Here is a 20,275-nt window from a genome sequence, read left to right as displayed (position 1 = left end):
TTTTCGATTTTTGTTTGATTTTGAATAAATTGGTATTTGATTTGGATGAATTATGGACGAATTAGAGTGAATTTGTGTTGTTTAAGGTATTATTGAGGTTTGGATTGGACGAATTGAGATTTGATTTGATTTGAGTTATTTGTTTTTGATTTCGGTTTAAGTCCGAAACAGGGGTGTGATTTTTGGTTAATTTGGATTGGTTAAGGTGTTAATCGGTTACGAGGTTTTGTGTATTGGATTCGGAATTGGTTTACGAGTATTTTGGTAGTTTACTTGTGCAATTTGATTGAGTAACAAAGGTGTATTACAGATTTGGTATTAATGAGTTTCTGGGTTTAATCTTCATAATTTCTGGAATTTCGTTTGAAGGTTTGAAGATTTTAAGATGAATGTGATTCGTTATCTTCTTCCTGGTGATTCGCTATATTTTGATCTGTGATTCGTTATCAACAGTGCTAATTCGCTACCTTGTTCGTTAGCCAATTCGTGTGAGTTACTGATTCGTGTTATCTAGTTCGTTAACTAGATTAACCGATTCGTGTGACACGTGTTCTTCTTGGGATTTGTGTCATAACAACCTTTGCCACGTGGCATAAGGTGTCAGGGTTTGTTACAAACGGTTGTAACAACCTGATTCGTTATAGTATAATTCGCTACAGTGTTGATTCGCTATCAACTGTAGCTGATTCGTTATCTTAATTCGCTAAGTTTATTTTGGCGATTCGTTATTAATTAATATCTGATTCGCTAAACTAATCTTGGTCAATTCGTTAAGATGACTTGGTCAATTCGTTTGGGCAATTCGTTAAGTTGACTTGGTCAATTCGTTTGGTCAATTCGTTAAGTTGACTTGGTCAATTCGTTTGGTCAATTCACTAAGTTGACTCGAGATTCGTTAAACCTTCATCACATTCGTCCTTTGAGTGATTCGTTAATTTTATTTGTGATTCGTTAAGTTGACTCGTTAAGCTGACTTTTGATTCGCTAAAACACTCACCTCATTCGTTAAGACTTGATTCTCTACACTATTCACAGTTCGTTATACTTGTTCATTGATTCGTTAACCACAGTTTGTAGTTCGCTATAACTGTTCACATCATTTAAACTTGTGAATTCATTTGTCAAATATGGCTGGTATGTATGCATTAGCGTCTCAAAACATGCTGATGCAACAGATGTTGCAACTTGATACCGAGATAGGTTCACATTCTAAATGTCCAAGATTGATGAAGTTCAAGCCTGGGACTTGTGTGTGCTTGTGTAACTGAAGTAATTGAATCATCAGTATAATAGTATTTGCGTACATGAGGCGTAAACAAATCAATAATAACCAAATAATGTGCATTGAACAATCAAATAAGGCTCACATAATTTCTAATCATGCAACCTAAACAATTAAGCAAATAAACTATAACCTACTAGAACACTACGTCTAATGTCATCTCTAATAGTCACGGCTCTGATACCAATCTGTAACACCCCGGCTAAAGCGGAATATGCCGGGGTGTGACGTCCAGATTGCCCAAAACACATGTGACACTATTAAGTGGCAATAATATCATTAATTCATTCAAATCCCAAGTACACAAGTTTATCAAATGAACAAATACAAGGAAAAAGGAACAAAACACGTGTTCTTGTTTATTCTTTAAATAACCTAACTTCTAGTGTCTTTCGCCATTTCATCATCTATGTAAGTACCTGTAGCATATATATGAAATAAAGTCAACTAATTGAATAGTTGGTGAGTACACACAAATTTGATACAAATACATAAAAACCATACAATTTGATGAAACTTGGTCTAGTAATAGCGCAAGTATTGTCTTTTCCATTTGGTAACAACCAAATATTCTCGGATCGGGGGTCCCTATTCCACTCATAACATCAATGTCATGAGTGCATAGGGGGCGTATGATCATACTTATTGAAAAAACCATGAGCAAGTAGTCTTTGAGCAAGTAAGAAAATAAGCACACAAGTCCATGTAAATAATTGTAGTTTGTAATAATAAATAAAAGAAATTGAATTATTGATAGGATATATATGCTACCCCCAAAATAGTTAAAAAGGGTAAAAAGGGGGAGTGAGAAACTCACCTTGAAGTTGAAGACAAACTTGAAATAAAACCGAAAGTGCATAAATGAAACCGAAGCAATTGAACGCCACGAACTAGAATTAAAAGTACAAAATTAATATTAACTAACGTCTAATACAAAAGTAGATAACTCGGTTTGTTGGGATTTTGAAGTGTTGAATGTGTATTTATTATAGAGTTGGATATTATAATATTATTTTGTACATTAACGAATTTTAACAAATTTTAAACAAATTATTAATTTAATATTAGTTTAAATTATAAGATTAAAACCATGCTTGAATATTTTAAGGGTTACAGAAATATTGGTGTCAACGATATATTTTATTAAGAAAACCGAATATGTTAACAAATTTTAAGGTTTAACAAAACGAAAATATCTATACAAGCATATATATATATATATATATATATATATATATATATATATATATATATATATAAGTTAAACTAGTTTTTAAACGAGCTTCACGGGTTTGAGATTTATAATGTTTATGAGTTATGGGTTTGTAACAGAATTTTAGTGTTGCCGGTATTGTTTTATTTTAGTATGAATGTTTGTTGGTTTATTTTAGGATTTATAAAATTGCACCGTTATATATATTATTTATATAATTATTCTACGAGTTTTAACTAGCGGTTCGGGTTTGTAAAAGTTTGTTCATGAACGAAATTGCTAACGGAAATTAAAACATCTTTTATTTAACTATACAAAATAATTTTATTTATTTTGTATGATTTATAAATATATATTTGATTTAATACAACTAATAAAATAGTTTTTTTTTAACATAAACTGAGTATGTTGTGACCCGGGTTCGAACCCGGGTCTCCATGGCCACACAACACATACACAACCACTGGACCAAACAACTTTTATTGTTAAAGATGCAAAACAATTATTTATAAACAGAAACCCAATCTTCATCTTCTTCACATAAACCCTAGGTTTTTAATTCTCCAGATTCGTTCTAGGTTTGATTGATTTAGGTTGGGGGTTTTGTTAGACGCATCAAAACAATGAAAACCCACCTATCAATTACCTCTAATGATGCCGGAATGAGGGCAGACGACGAGTTGGCCGGAATAAAACTTGAATGAACGATTTAGTGATATTAACGAGTTTGTTATGGTAAAATAATGTTCGTAGCATGTTTGGATGAAGGTTAGGATGCTATTTATAGTTGTAATTGGTCCGTTGTATGATTAATTCGAGTTATTGAGACTTTAATAAAATCCGACGGTTCCGGGTTGATAATCCGGCCGTTGGGGTGTTTATTACGCATAATTAGTTTTGATTAAATATTAATATGATGGTGCAACAGTATTAAATCGTTAATATTTGATTAATGGCGTTTTGAAGTGTTTTAATGCTCGCCGGAAATTTTGCGGCGTCGCCGGAGTTCGGTCGTCAGAAAAACGCGACAAGGAGGGGAAGGGGACGGGTTGGGTTGGGAAATTTATTAAAATATATTTTTAAATTCAAACTTACATTTTAAGCCCCCATCTATTATAACATATTAAAACTTTAATTTCATATTAATCCTTAAACTTTATATTTATACAATAGTTGATTAAAACTTGTTATATTTATAATATCCTTAGATGTAACATTCTACTTTTGATCATAATAATAAAATAAATTTCGTCTATTTTATTGTGGGTCGTGATCGGTTTAGATGACTAAAATATGAGTTGGGCTAGTGTTGGGTTAAATGGATATGAGTTATGGACTTGAGTTATAAGGGAAAGAAGGAAAGACCATGGGCTTAAGCTCATGATCCATAATTATATAAGCTTTAATTACACATTTAATCATTCATTTACACATATCCCTTACATCACCCAAAACACACACTTAAGCTTTCTCTCTAGTTCTTCCTTTTTTTCTCTAGCCGAAACCAAGAAGGAAACCAAGCACCGACCCGAGGTAATGCTAGTATGATGTTTTATTTACTTAAACCCGTTAGATTTAGTCACGAAACTACAAGCCGACACCGTTAAACCGTTTAAGTCACGAGATCCGGATGGAATCGGGTATAAACCGACCTAAGATGAGCTTAGGGATCACCCTAGCTCAGATCGGGATTGAACGGGACGAAAAACGGTGAAAAACGAGTTCAAACACGTTTTTCCGCCGAAAACGCGTTTTTCCGGCAATGGCGGCGCCGGAAAGTGGTACGAGGTTAAGAGGAATGTCAGGGAGTGTTCTTTCATTCCCTGACCTAACCCTAATTCGCTAGCGGAGGTCTAACGAACTAGCTCTGATTCGTGTACTAATTCGTTAAGGAAAGACTAACGAACTAGCTTAAGTTCGTTAAGTCCAATTCGTATGTTAACCAGTTCGTTATAAGGGTTCAATTCACCAAGAAGTTCAATTCGTTAGGCAGACCAAACGAATAAGGACCAATTCGCTAAAAAGGCCAATTCGTTATGAAGTAACGAATTAGCCAATTCGTTACGGAAGACAGAAGTAACAAATGAACCCCAATTCGTTAAAGAGCATATTAACGAACTAGACTTTGAAAGAATGACAGAATGGTCCCTGAACTTATAAAAGAATGGTTTATTTACGAAAGAAGCCCTTGAACTTTTATGTTAACAAATTTAATAATGATACGAACTCTAATGGAAAATGTGTTACGACAGCTCGACCCCAGCCAGGGGCTCTGCCCCTTGGACCCTGCTAGGGGCTGCCTCCCCTAGACCCCGCTGCTAGGGGCGCTGCCCCCAGACCCCCGTTCGTTGTGGGTTATAAGTAGTCTAGAAAGACGTTATAGATAGTAATAGTGAATTGATACATGTAATTGTTATACAGTTAGTCGTGCACAGCTCAAGAAAGGAATAACCATTAACGGTGAACGTAACCGACTTCAGGTGAGTTTCTAGCCCATTCCTTGTTATGTTTTTTCGGGGTTGTGTGCATACTCGATGTGATTAGTTAATACACTTATCCTAAGTGATAAGTGTATGCCATATATGTGTTATTTGAAATGTATGAATGGTTTCTTGCCAGTACATAAACGATCTTCGGAATTGCATGTACTGCCAGGAAATGGTTGATGTTATATGTTTGTTGTAAGATGAAGAATGAATGATGTATGTATGTGCGAAACTTACGATTATGTATATAGAAAGTATGTTAAGGAGGTATGAAAGAAAGGGTACCGGACCCTAATAATATCCGAGGATGAAGGGTGACCAGACCCTAATAATATCCGAGGAAGGAGGGTACCGGACCCTAATAATATCCGAGGATGGAGGGTACCGGACCCAAATAATATCCGAGGATGAAGGATGACCGGACCCTAATATTATCCGTGGATGGAGGGTACCGGACCCTAATAATATCCGAGGTATGTAGGGCAAATGCTCTTTATAACGTAAGGTTAGTCATGTATGTGTATGAAAGATTGATGAGCATGTTAAGTATGTAATGCGTATCTCCGGGCACGTATATGTGTATGTAAAGTAAGTTATGTGATTAACTACAACTCACTCAGCGTAGCTGACTTTTAGTATGCACGCAGGCAAATAGGTTGAGGCAGCTCGCGTGATTGAAGACACATGGCATGGAATCGAAGAGACTGGCATCTCGAAGAAACGTTGTGATGTTTTAAAGATTATGTTTTGTTTTAAATGACTATGAATGTTTTATAAGACAAGATTTGAAGGTTATGTAAGATATTATGGTTGAAGTTTATATTCCGCGTAAAGTTTTTAATTAACTCTGATTTAGAACTGTGTTTATGAGTAAATCCAACACCAAAGTAGGGCTACCGGTAACGGGGCCTTACATTAGATTGTTTATATTTTATACCCAATAGTTTGGAGATTGATTATTTTATAAACTTTTAATGCTCGGAGATCCGTTAATTGAACAATAAGAATATAGAGTAAACGGATATGAAATATAAATCATTGAACATGATATAAATTAAATACTTTCAAAAACAAATACATTGAACTGACAAAACGGGTCGGTTAAACGAATTCAATATAAAAATACATAAACGAATTTGAAATATATATATATATAAAGAACAAAAAACCAAAAATTTAAAATGGATCAGGTTTTCGGGTTTAAAAAGTAACGAATGTTACATAAAAAACCTTTAAACAAAAAAGAAACAATTCATAAAAAATAAAATGATAAAACCGCGTCTTGCGCCCCTGGCCGGTTCATTGGTTTGAACACAGACACACCCACCGATGGGGGTGTCAGTTGTGTAAAGCATGAAAAAGATTTCTTAAATATTATACGTGGTTAAACCCTATTCAATTCATCATCATCATCGTACTCATTATATCCCACCAATAGCAAAGCTATGGTAGGGTCTGAGGAGGGTAAGATGTAGACAACCTTACCTCCACCCCGTAGAAATAGAGAGGCTACTTCCGGTGAGACCCCCGGCTCGATAGTAGTTTGCATCAAGTCTTAGACACAAGGCACATAACACTCAACCATCTGGACACCAGCCGATTGGTGAATGTACCCTTGTCTTTCGGCTATCAACGCCACCACATGATGCCTGGTTAACCTTCCGACACTTTTAACGTTATTTTCACGGGATTAGTAAAATAACGTCAAAATTATTTCAATTTAACTTTTGCCCACATGAGGGTTCACACATGTATACATTATATGCACGCACCGCAAGCAAACGGAACACATATATACATTAAACCCTAATCAATTCATGAACCCTAGAATTCGCAATTGCTCAAACCGCGTTATGATTGATTAATTAAAGTTAGGGTAAATGTTATTGGAACAAAACTGAACATGTTACAGATATGAAATACCATAAACAATGATGGATTAATGGAGAACGGCGAGGCTAAAGATGCGGCCAAAACGCGACCCGGAACATGCATCTGCAGACTAATATATTGAAATTAATTGAGGGCATAAGGTCGTCGGCGTGTTTGCAAGATGTATAAGAGTTTAATTGAGTTTTGATAAATGTATGAAGCATAACAAGAAACCCCGAAGACGGTTTGTCTAATAATATAAACGAAATCATTTTTATCACTATTCTATAATTAAAACGTTGGTGGAACGCGTATTATATATCAAAAAGATTTGGCAATATCAATTTTGATTATAACTCGAGAATTAAGAAACAAGTAATCACAAGGGTGGGGTGGGGGGTGTCGGCCTACGGGGTAGAAGAAGGAAAAGATTGTTGTTATTGTTGTTGAATTTATTGCTAGAGGCCCTTGATCTTTGAGGTTGGATACAAAGAGGGTTAAAACTAAAGTTTTGGTGAAAAGTGTATAAATAAAAATTATTTGTATATATATTAAATAAATATAATAAATAGTTAATAAAATATTATTAACTCGATAAATGCGATGTTTTATTGATTAAAATTACCCGAAAATGAAAACGAATCGGTTATTAGACATTAAGGTTGTTACATTTACCAACATATCTTGATGGGTCAACGGATTCAGAACAATCGGCTAAAATGGGTTAGCAAGGTTTTAATTTTAGTTTAACGTTTTTAGTATTTAATTAAATGTTTGTTTGTTTAACAAGTTTTTGTTAGTGGCTTAGATCATGTGCTTGCTACTCCTAGTCTTTAGGATGATGTTTAGGTATGTTTTTGAGTCCCAAGAGTATATCTAAGTTAGGGTCTAGAGTATGAATGAAATATAACTAATTTAAGCAGTAACGGTCATGTTATTCTACAGAGTATGATAAAAATGGAAATAATGAAAAGCACTTATAGCCAAGAAAAATACCAATAAAAAAATATTGAAAAATAATTTTATAAAATTATAACTCAAAATTGAATAAAAACAGAAAAAAAGAACACAAAAATTTTTCCACTGTCTTCCTCGTCACAAAAAAAAACAATGTTGAGAAAAAAAAATGAATTGTGTCTTTTTATTTATCAGTATGTTTTGTGTTATTCTCGTTATTGATTTTTTACATTGTGTCTTTTTTTCTTAATATCATGTTATATTACTTAAAATTATGTTATATTTAGTTCGGTATTGTGTTATATTATGTTATCTAACGAGCCTTTTTTTATTTAACATTGTGTTTTTTGTTTATTTTCGTTATTGTGTCTTTTTTCTCGACATTATGTCTTTTCATTATTTTTTTATCGAGAATGACGTGGGAAACATTATTTTAGTTTTTTATTTTTTTTTTGTTTTTTATTTATATTTTGAGTTATGTTATTTTTAATTATTTTTTTGAATGAGTTTTCTTTCTCACGAATCACTTTTTATTTTTGTGTATCTTTGCATTTTAACTATTCCATTAACACTAAATCTATTATTTCTTCTCTTTCAATATCTTAAAAACAAATACTTCGATAAGGGCCGAAACCAACATTAATCATGTCCTTTTTATACTAGTTGTCCTACGCTTCAGAGATTGTGCTTTTGTGTTTTAAACCGTGAACATAGCACGCATTAGGTATGACTCGTTCCTTCCCTTTCAGATTTATCCTAGCTTTTCATTTGTCATCACTTGTTCTAACTTTTCATTTGCCAGAATCATCTAGTTTAGAAAACAGATTTTTATTCCCTGTCGATCATATGTATTAAATTAATATCACGAACATAGTTACAATAATAACCCTAATATAAACAATATTACAAGGTTTATTTTTTTTTTAACTTAATATTGGATTATACGATTTAAAAACATGTTTACATTCTGATAATAGCAAATTTATTTCAGCACGCAATTAATGAGCTTAGCTCGTATATTTTAGCTAGCTTCCTAATTAAGCCTTGAGTAATTCACTCCTGGATATTTAGCCTTGTAATCCTTCCAAAGTTGCTCCACGGGCTTTCCCGTTATGGTTTTAAAAAACGAGACGTCGTAAGTCTTCCTTATCATCTTGTTAAACTTTGCCACAAAGTTGGGAGTCAGAGTGTCACAGTACTCAAAAAAACGTGCTGTGTAATCGTACCCCTGGTCCCATTGTTTTCCCGCACCACGTGGCTTAAAGCCCGGCGGGAAGAAGTTTGCTTTCAAGATTGTATAATCCGCGACTCCTTCTACCACTGTTTGAGGGCACTTTCCCTCGCCGTTCCACTGGAAAACATGGGTCATTTCATGGTATAGAAGGGACGTGAATTCCCATTTCAAGTCCTTTGGCCCTTTGTAAATCTGTAAATAGTTCGCACTCACATTAATCTTGTTGCTGCCCCAAGTAATTGCTTAGGCTCCAGAAAAATTCTTGATGTAAACAAATACACTCTCTTTATCAAGCACCTTTTCGGTCCGCCGGGGTGTTTTCTTGTAACACGGTGCTCCATATGAAGTTGTTGATCTGACCCATTATTTGTTTGGTGTACGGAATCCCGCCGATAATTTGCGCGAATTTTGCGCCGCCCGGTTGTTGGAGGCCGACCTCATCAATTACCTCGTAGTTCACAGCAGATATTTCACGAAAATATGAAGACAAAGTTAAGAGTGTACACAGGAAATAGAGAAGAGATGCCATGGACTCAAAGTGATTGATATGAATCATGTACGCATATATATATATATAAATATGTATATATACACAATTATAGATGTATACAGTTACCAGTATATGAAGATTGATCATATTTATGTAAAGTTTGTTGCATTCTTTCTTAGGACTAGCTAAACGTGTGAATTGATTTTCCTTATGACGGCAATAAATTTTCTATACATGTTAGGCTTTAGTTTTGAACATGATCCATTGAATGTATGATATCGAAGTATTGTTTTAAGTTGAATGATATTATGTTAACTGAAGTCTTAACGTTTCTTATTTATGATGATATTGTTCTTCTATTAGTTTTATTTAACATCAACCATATATTGTAGGGTTACCTTTTAAATAAAAACCAACCACCACGTTGTAGGGTTAGAGGTTGAGATTATTTTTATATCGGAACTGACTAATCCACATAACCTATTAAGCAAACCTCTATGGACACGTGATATTAAACTAGCTTGTGCGCATATGAGCCAAGTAAGCAATTTTCCATTTGTAAACATATTTCCTATTTACTACATTAATCGGGCCAATGAGTTTGTGATATAGTGGAAATTAGAAAGACACTTGGTGTTTTCATGTGACTCAAGTTTGATTAATGTCTCTATCATTTAGTTTCAGTAGCAACAGGTGATGATGAGAGACTAGGCTAATAGATGCGTTCACCAGTTGGATCATTGAACTAAATTAGTTTTATCTCACGACACTGTTGTGCCTTCGGACGAGTGTTCACGAGCGTTGACCATAGGTGACGGTTTTCCGCGGATCAGAAGACATGCGTATCCGATGTGATGAATTTAGGCAGTAGCCCATCTGAAGGATTTATTGCCGTTAAAAAATTCACAAAATACATTAAATTAGGCTGAACCACAACCATAACCAATATGTCGGTTAATAGATAACCATAACTACAAAGGTAATGATTTATACTAGGGGGTGTGCGTGGGTCAGTTTGGGGTGGTTTAGGCCAAACCTCAACCGTAACCAATATGTTGACCATATGTGAGGGTTTTTCCCGAATCAGAAGACATGCGTATCCGATGTGGTGAATTTAGACAGTAGCCCATTTGAAAGATTTATTGCCGTTGAAAAAAATCACAAAATACATTAAATTAGGGAAGGGCGAACCCGTTTATATTTTTTTATAACGCATAACCTTACCTAGATTGTTCCACTGTTCAACAAACTTCTTAAAATATTTCTAAAAACCCTAAAATCTTTCGAACCCTCTTTCTACTCTTAGGCCGATCATATCTTCATCGATAATAATCATCATCATTAAAGCATCATTTCAATATAAAACACCATTATGGTTGTTAATCAATTTAGGAATCTATCGATGCCCTCCCCCTTTTATTCGCTTGACTTAATGCTATTTTGGGCCCTTAATCAAGTGATCCATTTTCTTGAACAACTGAAAGCTTCATCTTTGCAAATGCCTTACTGAACTGCTTCATGCTTTTTACATACATTTGTACAATACAACACATATGGTAGGATCATAAGATAACATTAAAATATTACAAAGGAAATGACCCATTTTGTTTTGTAGCTTTTGTAAACATATCATTCACACACTGACTATTTACAAAATTCCATATTGGGTCAGGCCAACCTAACCAGTTTCGACATATGCCAAATAAGAGCACATCTTGACCAACCTATTCCGACCTTCACCATTTTGTTATCATATTTACATTCTATTACACTAACTATTTATTAAATATAAAACTTAGACAAAATACATTTCAATCCAGCCCAACCCGGCTTAGTACAACATGTGCCAAAGAAGATGTCTATCTTGAAACGACCCAATTTCACCGGTTGCCCAATCAATCAACATACCTTAAGACAGGCTCCAGCAAAAGACGCAAGCATGTTTTCTTCTATTCTGAGAATATTCATAGAACTGATTGCATTTTTTTCTAGTGTTCTTCTTCTAAAACACAATAAAGCTAACCAAGTGCTTCCTCTAACCGTAATAAAGTGGAATTGGTTGATTTTGTAAAGGATGATCTCTAATTCAAACACCTGCATAGAAGACGTGTGTAAGGGAAAAGATATAGCAAAAGCAAACTAACCTTAAGAGTGTGCACATGAGAAAAACACTACAGTTTAGATATATATGATATATCATATAATATTATGAGTTCATAAATAGACATAGGCAAACATATACCTCCAAACCAAGCAACTCACTCATGATGACATTGAAATCAAACCGATTAAACCTGCAAAAAAGAGAAACTTATAATATCAAATAACCATAAATCTTACAATGATTAAATTCAAATAACCAACTAAAACAATTTTAAATAACCAACTGATAATTGTTTGGATCCAAAACAAACATTATTCAGTTTGTTCATTTATGCAAACGGTCCATCCATTCTTATTTCTAAACCAGCCGTTGTATAGGGTCTGAGTGTACCACTACAAATACCATTCAAAGGCAACACAAAAGTATAAAAAAAAAAAAAACAATCCTTTGAGCATACACTCATAGTGAGTTATTAACTCCGCCTGTTTCTGTTTCATGGGGCATTTTTTAAAACAATCTGTATATGGTTGCAGAGTATGAAAATGAAAATCATTTGACTCTCTTTCATTATTACATAACCATTTGATCTCCTAACATAATCATGTCAAAATAAAGGATAGACATGATTATGTTAGGAGATAAAAAAAAAGTAGCGTTGATACGTTTTATCGAACCTATGTGTTGAAGGGGCGTTGCAGCAGGGTTTTTAAACACAACGAAAAGTAGACGTCAAACGTGTGAACCACGTACGCACACTTATTGCGGGGTGTCAAGACGCAAAAGTTAGACCGATACACAAATTTTAGAAAAAGAAAACTATGTTGACTTGGTACTGCTTGCGGTGGAACCGTAAACTGTACCAAAAACCGTACTAAAAAGTGTGGTGGAACCCTTAAAACTACATGCGAATCGGAGATGCGGTCACACAACAGTAACCACGAAAGTGAAACATCACCATCTTACCTGGCCGCCGCCTAGGATTCCAAAATGGAAGCCGGCAACAACCAAGATCGGATTTCATGATGATTTGTAGAGAAGACATCAACGAAGATAGAGAGACCCTTTCTCAAATCGTTGGGAAAGAATGAAGATAGATAGTCATAGAGTACTACAAATTTGATATGAATTTAAGATCTTTCGTTTAGAGAAACTCAAATAAATGCATCTCAATTCACAGTAAATGAGCTCACTTTTTACAATTGAAAGAGCATGGCGGTGGTGGTCGATCTGAATATGTTATGGGTCAAGAATGACGGTGGCGGTCGTACATTAAAGAAGATGAAAGATAAAAAGTGGGTATGAGATCCGGTGGTGGGAAGCGTGGGTGATGTTACCTGGTGTATCAATCAATACGTGGAGACATACAAAAGCTACATGAAAAAGTACAACAAAACTAACAATATATACAACATCTAAAGCACCTGTTTGATTAACGTACAATACAACTCAAGTAACCATGGTACATGTTTTGCTTCCCAGTGTACACACCCAACTGCATAAGAAACTTCAAAATTAATATTTAGTAGAATTGTGTTTCTTTAGCATCAGAAATGCCACTAGATATTTAACTGCATTAGTGAAATTGGCAAAAGTATGGCAAGATTTGAAAGCGTAAGCCCCACCTCAAGGGTGCAAGTTGTAAATAAACTTTGTATACTGATGTTACGTATAAAACGACACTTAACTCTATTTATTTTGCATGACATACATATATATCCTAATTTATTTGTGGAACACAATTGAAGACTCTAGCTTTTCCACTAGAAAAACAAAATATCATTTTAAGTTAGATGTGTCTCCCGTCTCCTTTTCTTCATGTGGGTTGGTAAGTGAATGGTATAGAGGCCAATTCTTTTTCAACATGTTTACCTTGCGGTTATATATTTCTTAATATGCATTATGAATGTTACTTGGTATGCCGACATGGAAAGTTCATATCTATATCATATACTAAGTTTGCCATCCTCTTGTGTTTGATTATAAAAACTTTCAAAATCCTCAAACAAGATTTAAACAAACGCAACAATAACCATAATAAGACAATGACAAATAACAACTATTTGGTTCGGCCTCGCAAACCTAGAGTATTCGGAACTATAACGACGATGCTCCAACTCCCCAATCTCAAGAATCCCTTGTACGCAATTGCATATATATATATATAGTTAGTTTATGAGAAAATTTCCTAGCTTTTTCAACAGCATACATATTTAAATTATTTGGGTAACCATAAAGCAAATTAATATACCCAAAAATAAATTGAAGTTAAAAAAGCTAACATTTTATAAATAAAACTCGGATGTTTCAGTTTACGAATAATACTTCTGCATCATCTCTGAAAATGACATGATCAACAATCTAGCATGCATATAAGATAATATACTGCAGCTTATTTACTTAATTTTGATGGAACATGATGAAGAACGCGATGGTGGCCCATTGCCACATTTTTAATACAAATTGATTAAGGAGCGGCTATCGCATGTGGTTTGATCTGTAGATGCTACACAAGGTTAGTTGGCAGATATATTGTACCACGTACGCACCGTTGTCCCAGTAGACAATAAATTCACAAAGGAGTAGATTGTGTATCCAATATGGCTTTGCAACAGGATTAGCAGGTCCGTGATGGTAGTCCCAGAATAACAGTTCCAAGCGACGTACTCATGAAAATTAACACTGATGACGATAAATAAACAAGAGTAAGAACTGTTCCGAATGACGATATATAGTACCCATATATGATAATCCGCGTCCACAAACCCTAGATGCATATTCGTACTCTGTCTTGTCATCACAATCTATATAAATATATTCAAATTTTTAAGTTAATTACTACAACCGCACACTTGATCGCAATCCATTTGCAACAATTGCACATCCGTTTACAATCTGCGCGCTAACCTTGTATAAAACACATGACCGGAAGTTCTATATGTACGAATACGTACTGTATATGAACGTACATGTCAAACTTTACAGCGCAGCTACTATTGTATTTTTCAGATCATTAACCTTTGTTTCTAATTATGATTGTGCAGTTAATAATGTGCCGACCAATATGGCTGCTAGCTATGTTATGTTTTAAAATGAATAGAAACTATATAACTAATGTTAGTTTCAGATTTTTATACTTTGTTAGTTTGTTACAAAACCTTTAATCAGCATAGGAAGTAGAAATGTAATACTCCATAGTTTGAAGTTAATAGCCTTGACATACATGTAACCAAAACGTGCTTACTTTGTTAACTACTAAAACACTTAATTAATACGGGATTATATGATTTAAAACCATGTTTACGTGCAATAAGTTTAGCAAATTCATTTATTTCACCACACACATACACCATGCAAACACATGCATGATATTAATATTTATAATTAGTCTTCATTTATTTCACTCCTGGATATTTAGCCTTGTAGTCCTTCCACAGTTGCTCCACGGGCTTTCCTGTTATATTTTTAAAGAAGGAGACATCATAACTGTTCCTCATCATTTTGTTAAGCTTTGCCACAAAGTCCGGAGTCTGAGAGTCACAGTATTCGAAAAAACGAGCTGTGAAATCATACCCCTGGTCCCATCTATCTCCCATGCCAGGCCGTGCATATAACGGCGGGTAGAGGTTTGCTTTCAAGATGGTATTATCCGCGATCCCTTCTACGACATTTACAGGGGCCGTATTGGCCCCATTCCATTGGAAACAATGGGTCATTTCATGGTGCAAAAGGGACATGAATTCCTTTTTCAAGTCCAATGGCCCGTTGTAATCGTTTAAATAAACCAAGCTCACATTAATCAGATTACCGGTAGTGACTGCTTCACCTCCTATAAAAGCCTGGAGGTTAACTTTTACGACATCTACGGGATTTCTGTCCGCGGGGGTGGTTTGTTTGAGGATGGTGGTCCATAGGTAGTTGTTGACCTGACCCATTAATTGTTTGGTGAATGGAATCCCGCCTATAACGTTCTGAAATTTGATGGCGCCGGGATGGTTTGGGGATGCTAGAACTACGTCGTATTTCACGGCCGAGATTCCGTGGATAGATACTGAGAAAATAACTAGGAGAGTACACAGGAAAAAGGAAGAATATTGGGAAGCCATGGCTCAAGGTGCATAAACTATATGAATCATGTACGCATATATATACACCATTACAGATATGTACAATTACTAGTATATCTTATTTTTGTTAATTCTGTTTCTTTATTTATAAGGGCGGGTTAAATGTGTGGATGTATTTTCCTGGAATGGCAAATAGGTTTTCTGTACTTGTCATGTTCATTTTTAAAGATAGATTAAAAAATATCTGATTTAAAAATCTTAAATATACACAATACTATAACTTAACGGGTGAAATTATGCAAAATATACATTGTTTTCTCCCTTTGGATGTATGACGGGAACTCACTTCATAATTTGTGTATACAGTTTAAAACATCAATTAGACGAAAAACCAGAACCATCAAACTAGTATAGCTAGGAACCTCAATTAGAATGGAAAATTAATAAAATTAAACATACATCAACTTTCCTTTAGTATTTATATGGATCTTTTGCCTTGGTTCTTCAGCTTTAGCATTTTCAACCATCTTTGAAATAGTGCATTGTTTATTTGTAAATTTTCTTTCATTTCTCCACTTTCATATAATCCAACAAGTCACCGCATTGACCGGGCCCAAAACATCTAACGATTTAGTTTACCGGAATCAAGATGTATATATGGTAGCAGTGGCAGACCCAGGAAATCTTTTCACAGGGGTCGAAAATTTCATGGTAGGTTGTCTATCGACTTAGGATCGGATTCACTCACTATCCAAGGGTCTTTCCCTTTCTTTATCTCGCACCTAGAGTACGAGTATAAATATTTGTTAATCGGATACACGATCCGGCTTAAGACCTTTAGTCTTATATCTCAATCCTCGATTGAACCTTTAGTTCAATTCTTTATTTACTTAAAAACTTCCAGTTTAAAAGTAAATTATAAACCTTTAGTTTATATGAAAACCCGACGTTTCATCTTCTCTAAGAAACGTAATCTTTTCTTTTATTATTTAAGAATACTCTTTATTCATTAAATAATATTTTCATAAAAAAGAATATATATATATATATACTTACACACATATATATGTTATCACATATTCAACATTCAATCTTTCATTCATTTCTTTGTTATGTTTTCTTTTCTTTTCTTTTATCGAGGTATCGAGTAGATCATCGACTTAAGGCTTAAGCCTTGAATATAATATTAAATTATATTGAATTTGATATTACGCCTAACCTTAGTGGCGTGCCGAAATCCTAGGGACTTGAGCAGCACTCTGACGCCGCTTTACTTCTCGATCGTCAAACGATTACACCAAACTTCAATACTCGTTGACACGTTTATCGAAATTCATTGTCATTTCAACAACACCATCTTGGTATGTGGGTGGAGGGTGGCACAATTTCTTAAGGAAACGTTGGTACACAAATGAGAGATTCGAGGTACGCTTATCGAGATATTATGGCACGTTTATTGAGGTATGGCTAGAGAGATGTTAGAGAGAAGTGAGAGCTGAGTTGGGATGTGGAAATGATCTGCCCTTGGCCGCTATTTATAGAGCTCAAATTGGTTCCCATCGCGGTACGCGATGGGTCCCCGGGCTGACCTATCGCGTACCGCGATATAGGTCAGCTGAGTCAGAGCATAGGTCTGCCACGTGTCGACACGTGGCAGACGCCGCTCCACGTGGCAACACGTGGCGACATGTGGCGGCAGTGTTGCCACGTGGCAGCACATAGTGCCACCGTGTGCCACATGTCACACTATGTCAGAAGCTCCATCGCGGTACGCGATGGGCTTCTCCTTTTGTCCATCGCGTAGCGCGATAGGACAAGAAGTAAGATTTTTCATTTTTAACCATCAAGTTTGGATTTTGGCAATTTTAGTCCCTAAACTTTGGAAAGTTGATAATTTGAACTCCAAATTCTCACGTTGTTACATCCTCCCCACCTTGAAACAAATCTCGTCCTTGAGATTGTTTTACTCGAACAAGTGTGGGTATTTTCTTTTCATTTTCGATTCGAGTTACAAGTATATTCGGGCCCTCTACGCGAGTCCCATTTTACTTTCACAATTTTCAAAATTCTTCTTTTCAATTTCATTGTTTTCAAATCTTCAATTTTAATCAAACGTTCTGCGAACTTTAAATTTTCATTTATTTCTACGTCTTTCAATGGCATAGCCAAAGATTCATCGGTCAAACACTTACGCAGATTCGAAATATGGAACACATCATGTATTCCTTGCATTTTCTCGGGCAATCGCAAACGGTATGCAACATTGCCGATTCGTTCGAGTACCTCAAAAGGTCCAACGAATCGAGGACTTAACTTTCCTTTCTTACCGAAGAGAACAACTCCTTTCCAAGGCGAGACTTTTAATAAAACCTTATCACCGATATTAAATTCTAACGGCTTACGACGGACGTCGGCATAACACTTTTGGCGATCACGTGCCGTCTTAAGTCGCTTTCGAATTTGAATAACCTTGTCGGTGGTTTCCTGGACTATCTCGGGTCCAGATAATTGGTTGTCTCCGGTTTCAGACCAGCACACGGGTGTTCTACACTTTCGACCATATAACGCCATCGCGGTACGCGATGGGCTTCTCCTTTTGTCCATCGCGTAGCGCGATAGGACAAGAAATAAGATTTTTCATTTTTAACCCTCAAGTTTGGATTTTGGCAATTTTAGTCCCTAGACTTTGGAAAGTTGATAATTTGAACTCCAAATTTTCACGTTGTTACATCCTCCCCACCTTGAAACAAATCTCGTCCTTGAGATTGTTTTACTCGAACAAGTGTGGGTATTTTCATTTCATTTCCAATTCGAGTTCCCAAGTATATTCAGACCCTCTACGCGAGTCCCATTTTACTTTCACAATTTTCAAAATTCTTCTTTTCAATTTCATTGTTTTTGAATCTTCAATTTTAATCGGACGTTCTACGAACTTTAAATTTTCGTTTATTTCTACGTCTTTCAATGGCATAGCCAAAGATTCATCGGTCAAACACTTACGCAGATTCGAAATATTGAACACATCATGTATTCCTTGCATTTTCTCGGGCAATCGCAAACGGTATGCAACATTGCCGATTCGTTCGAGTACCTCAAAAGGTCCAACGAATCGAGGACTCAACTTTCCTTTCTTACCGAAGAGAACAACGCCTTTCCAAGGCGAGACTTTTAATAAAACATTATCACCGATATTAAATTCTAACGGCTTACGACTGACGTCGGCATAACTCTTTTGGCGATCACGTGCCGTCTTAAGTCGCTTTCGAATTTGAATAACCTTGTCGGTGGTTTCCTGGACTATCTCGGGTCCAGATAATTGGTTGTCTCCGGTTTCAGACCAGCACACGGGTGTTCTACACTTTCGCCCATATAACGCCATCGCGGTACGCGATGGGCTTCTCCTTTTGTCCATCGCGTAGCGCGATAGGACAAGAAATAAGATTTTTCATTTTTAACCCTCAAGTTTGGATTTTGGCAATTTTAGTCCCTAGACTTTGGAAAGTTGATAATTTGAACTCCAAATTTTCACGTTGTTACATCCTCCCCACCTTGAAACAAATCTCGTCCTCGAGATTGTTTTACTCGAACAAGTGTGGGTATTTTCTTTTCATTTCCGATTCGAGTTCCCAAGTATATTCGGGCCCTCTACGCGAGTCCCATTTTACTTTCACAATTTTCAAAATTCTTCTTTTCAATTTCATTGTTTTCGAATCTTCAATTTTAATCGGACGTTCTACGAACTTTAAATTTTCGTTTATTTCTACGTCTTTCAATGGCATAGCCAAAGATTCATCGGTCAAACACTTACGCAGATTCGAAATATGGAACACATCATGTATTCCTTGCATTTTCTCGGGCAATCGCAAAGGGTATGCAACATTTCCGATTCGTTCGAGTACCTCAAAAGGTCCAACGAATCGAGGACTTAACTTTCCTTTCTTACCGAAGAGAACATCGCCTTTCCAAGGCGAGACTTTTAATAAAACCTTATCACCGATATTAAATTCTAACGGCTTACGACGGACGTCGGCATAACTCTTTTGGCGATCACGTGCCGTCTTAAGTCGCTTTCGAATTTGAATAACCTTGTCGGTGGTTTCCTGGACTATCTCGGGTCCAGATAATTGGTTGTCTCCGGTTTCAGACCAGCACACGGGTGTTCTACACTTTCGACCATATAACGCCTCGAATGGTGCAGCTTGAATACCTGTGTGATAGCTATTATTGTATGAGAATTCCATTAGGGGTAAGTGGTCGTTCCAACTTCCACCTAAATCGATCACACAAGCACAGAGCATATCTTCCAACGTTTGAATCGTTCTTTCACTTTCCCCATCGGTTTGCGGATGATAGGCAGTGCTCAAGTTTAACTTTGTACCAAGAGCTTGTTGGAAGCTTTTCCAGAAATGAGACGTAAAACGACTGTCTCGATCAGATATTATAGACAGCGGTACTCCATGCAAAGCAACGATGTTGTTTACATAAACACGCGCTAATCTATCCATTGAGTACGACTCGTTGATGGGTATGAAGTGTGCCAGACTTCGTTAAACGATCCACAATTACCCATATT

General features: G+C 35.8%; 1 protein-coding gene across 1 annotated transcript; it reads right to left on the bottom strand.

Moving 5' to 3' along the window:
* Positions 1-15,030: 15,030 nt before the first annotated feature.
* On the bottom strand, positions 15,031-15,570 carry LOC143587097 (uncharacterized). Its single transcript, XM_077068488.1, has one exon. The coding sequence runs from the start codon at positions 15,568-15,570 to the stop codon at positions 15,031-15,033; it is 540 nt and encodes a 179-aa protein (XP_076924603.1).
* Positions 15,571-20,275: the final 4,705 nt, after the last annotated feature.

The sequence above is a fragment of the Bidens hawaiensis genome, unplaced genomic scaffold (assembly GCF_021521415.1).
Source record: "Bidens hawaiensis isolate Kalapana, Puna unplaced genomic scaffold, B.hawaiensis_p1.1 tig00035133_1, whole genome shotgun sequence".
Classification (NCBI taxonomy): domain Eukaryota; kingdom Viridiplantae; phylum Streptophyta; class Magnoliopsida; order Asterales; family Asteraceae; genus Bidens; species Bidens hawaiensis.
This window is presented reverse-complemented; position numbering and strand designations above follow the sequence as displayed.

Bases quoted from the DNA above. Each gene is read 5' to 3' on its own strand.
- LOC143587097 (XM_077068488.1), bottom strand. From the start codon at position 15,570: ATGGGTCAGGTCAACAACTACCTATGGACCACCATCCTCAAACAAACC.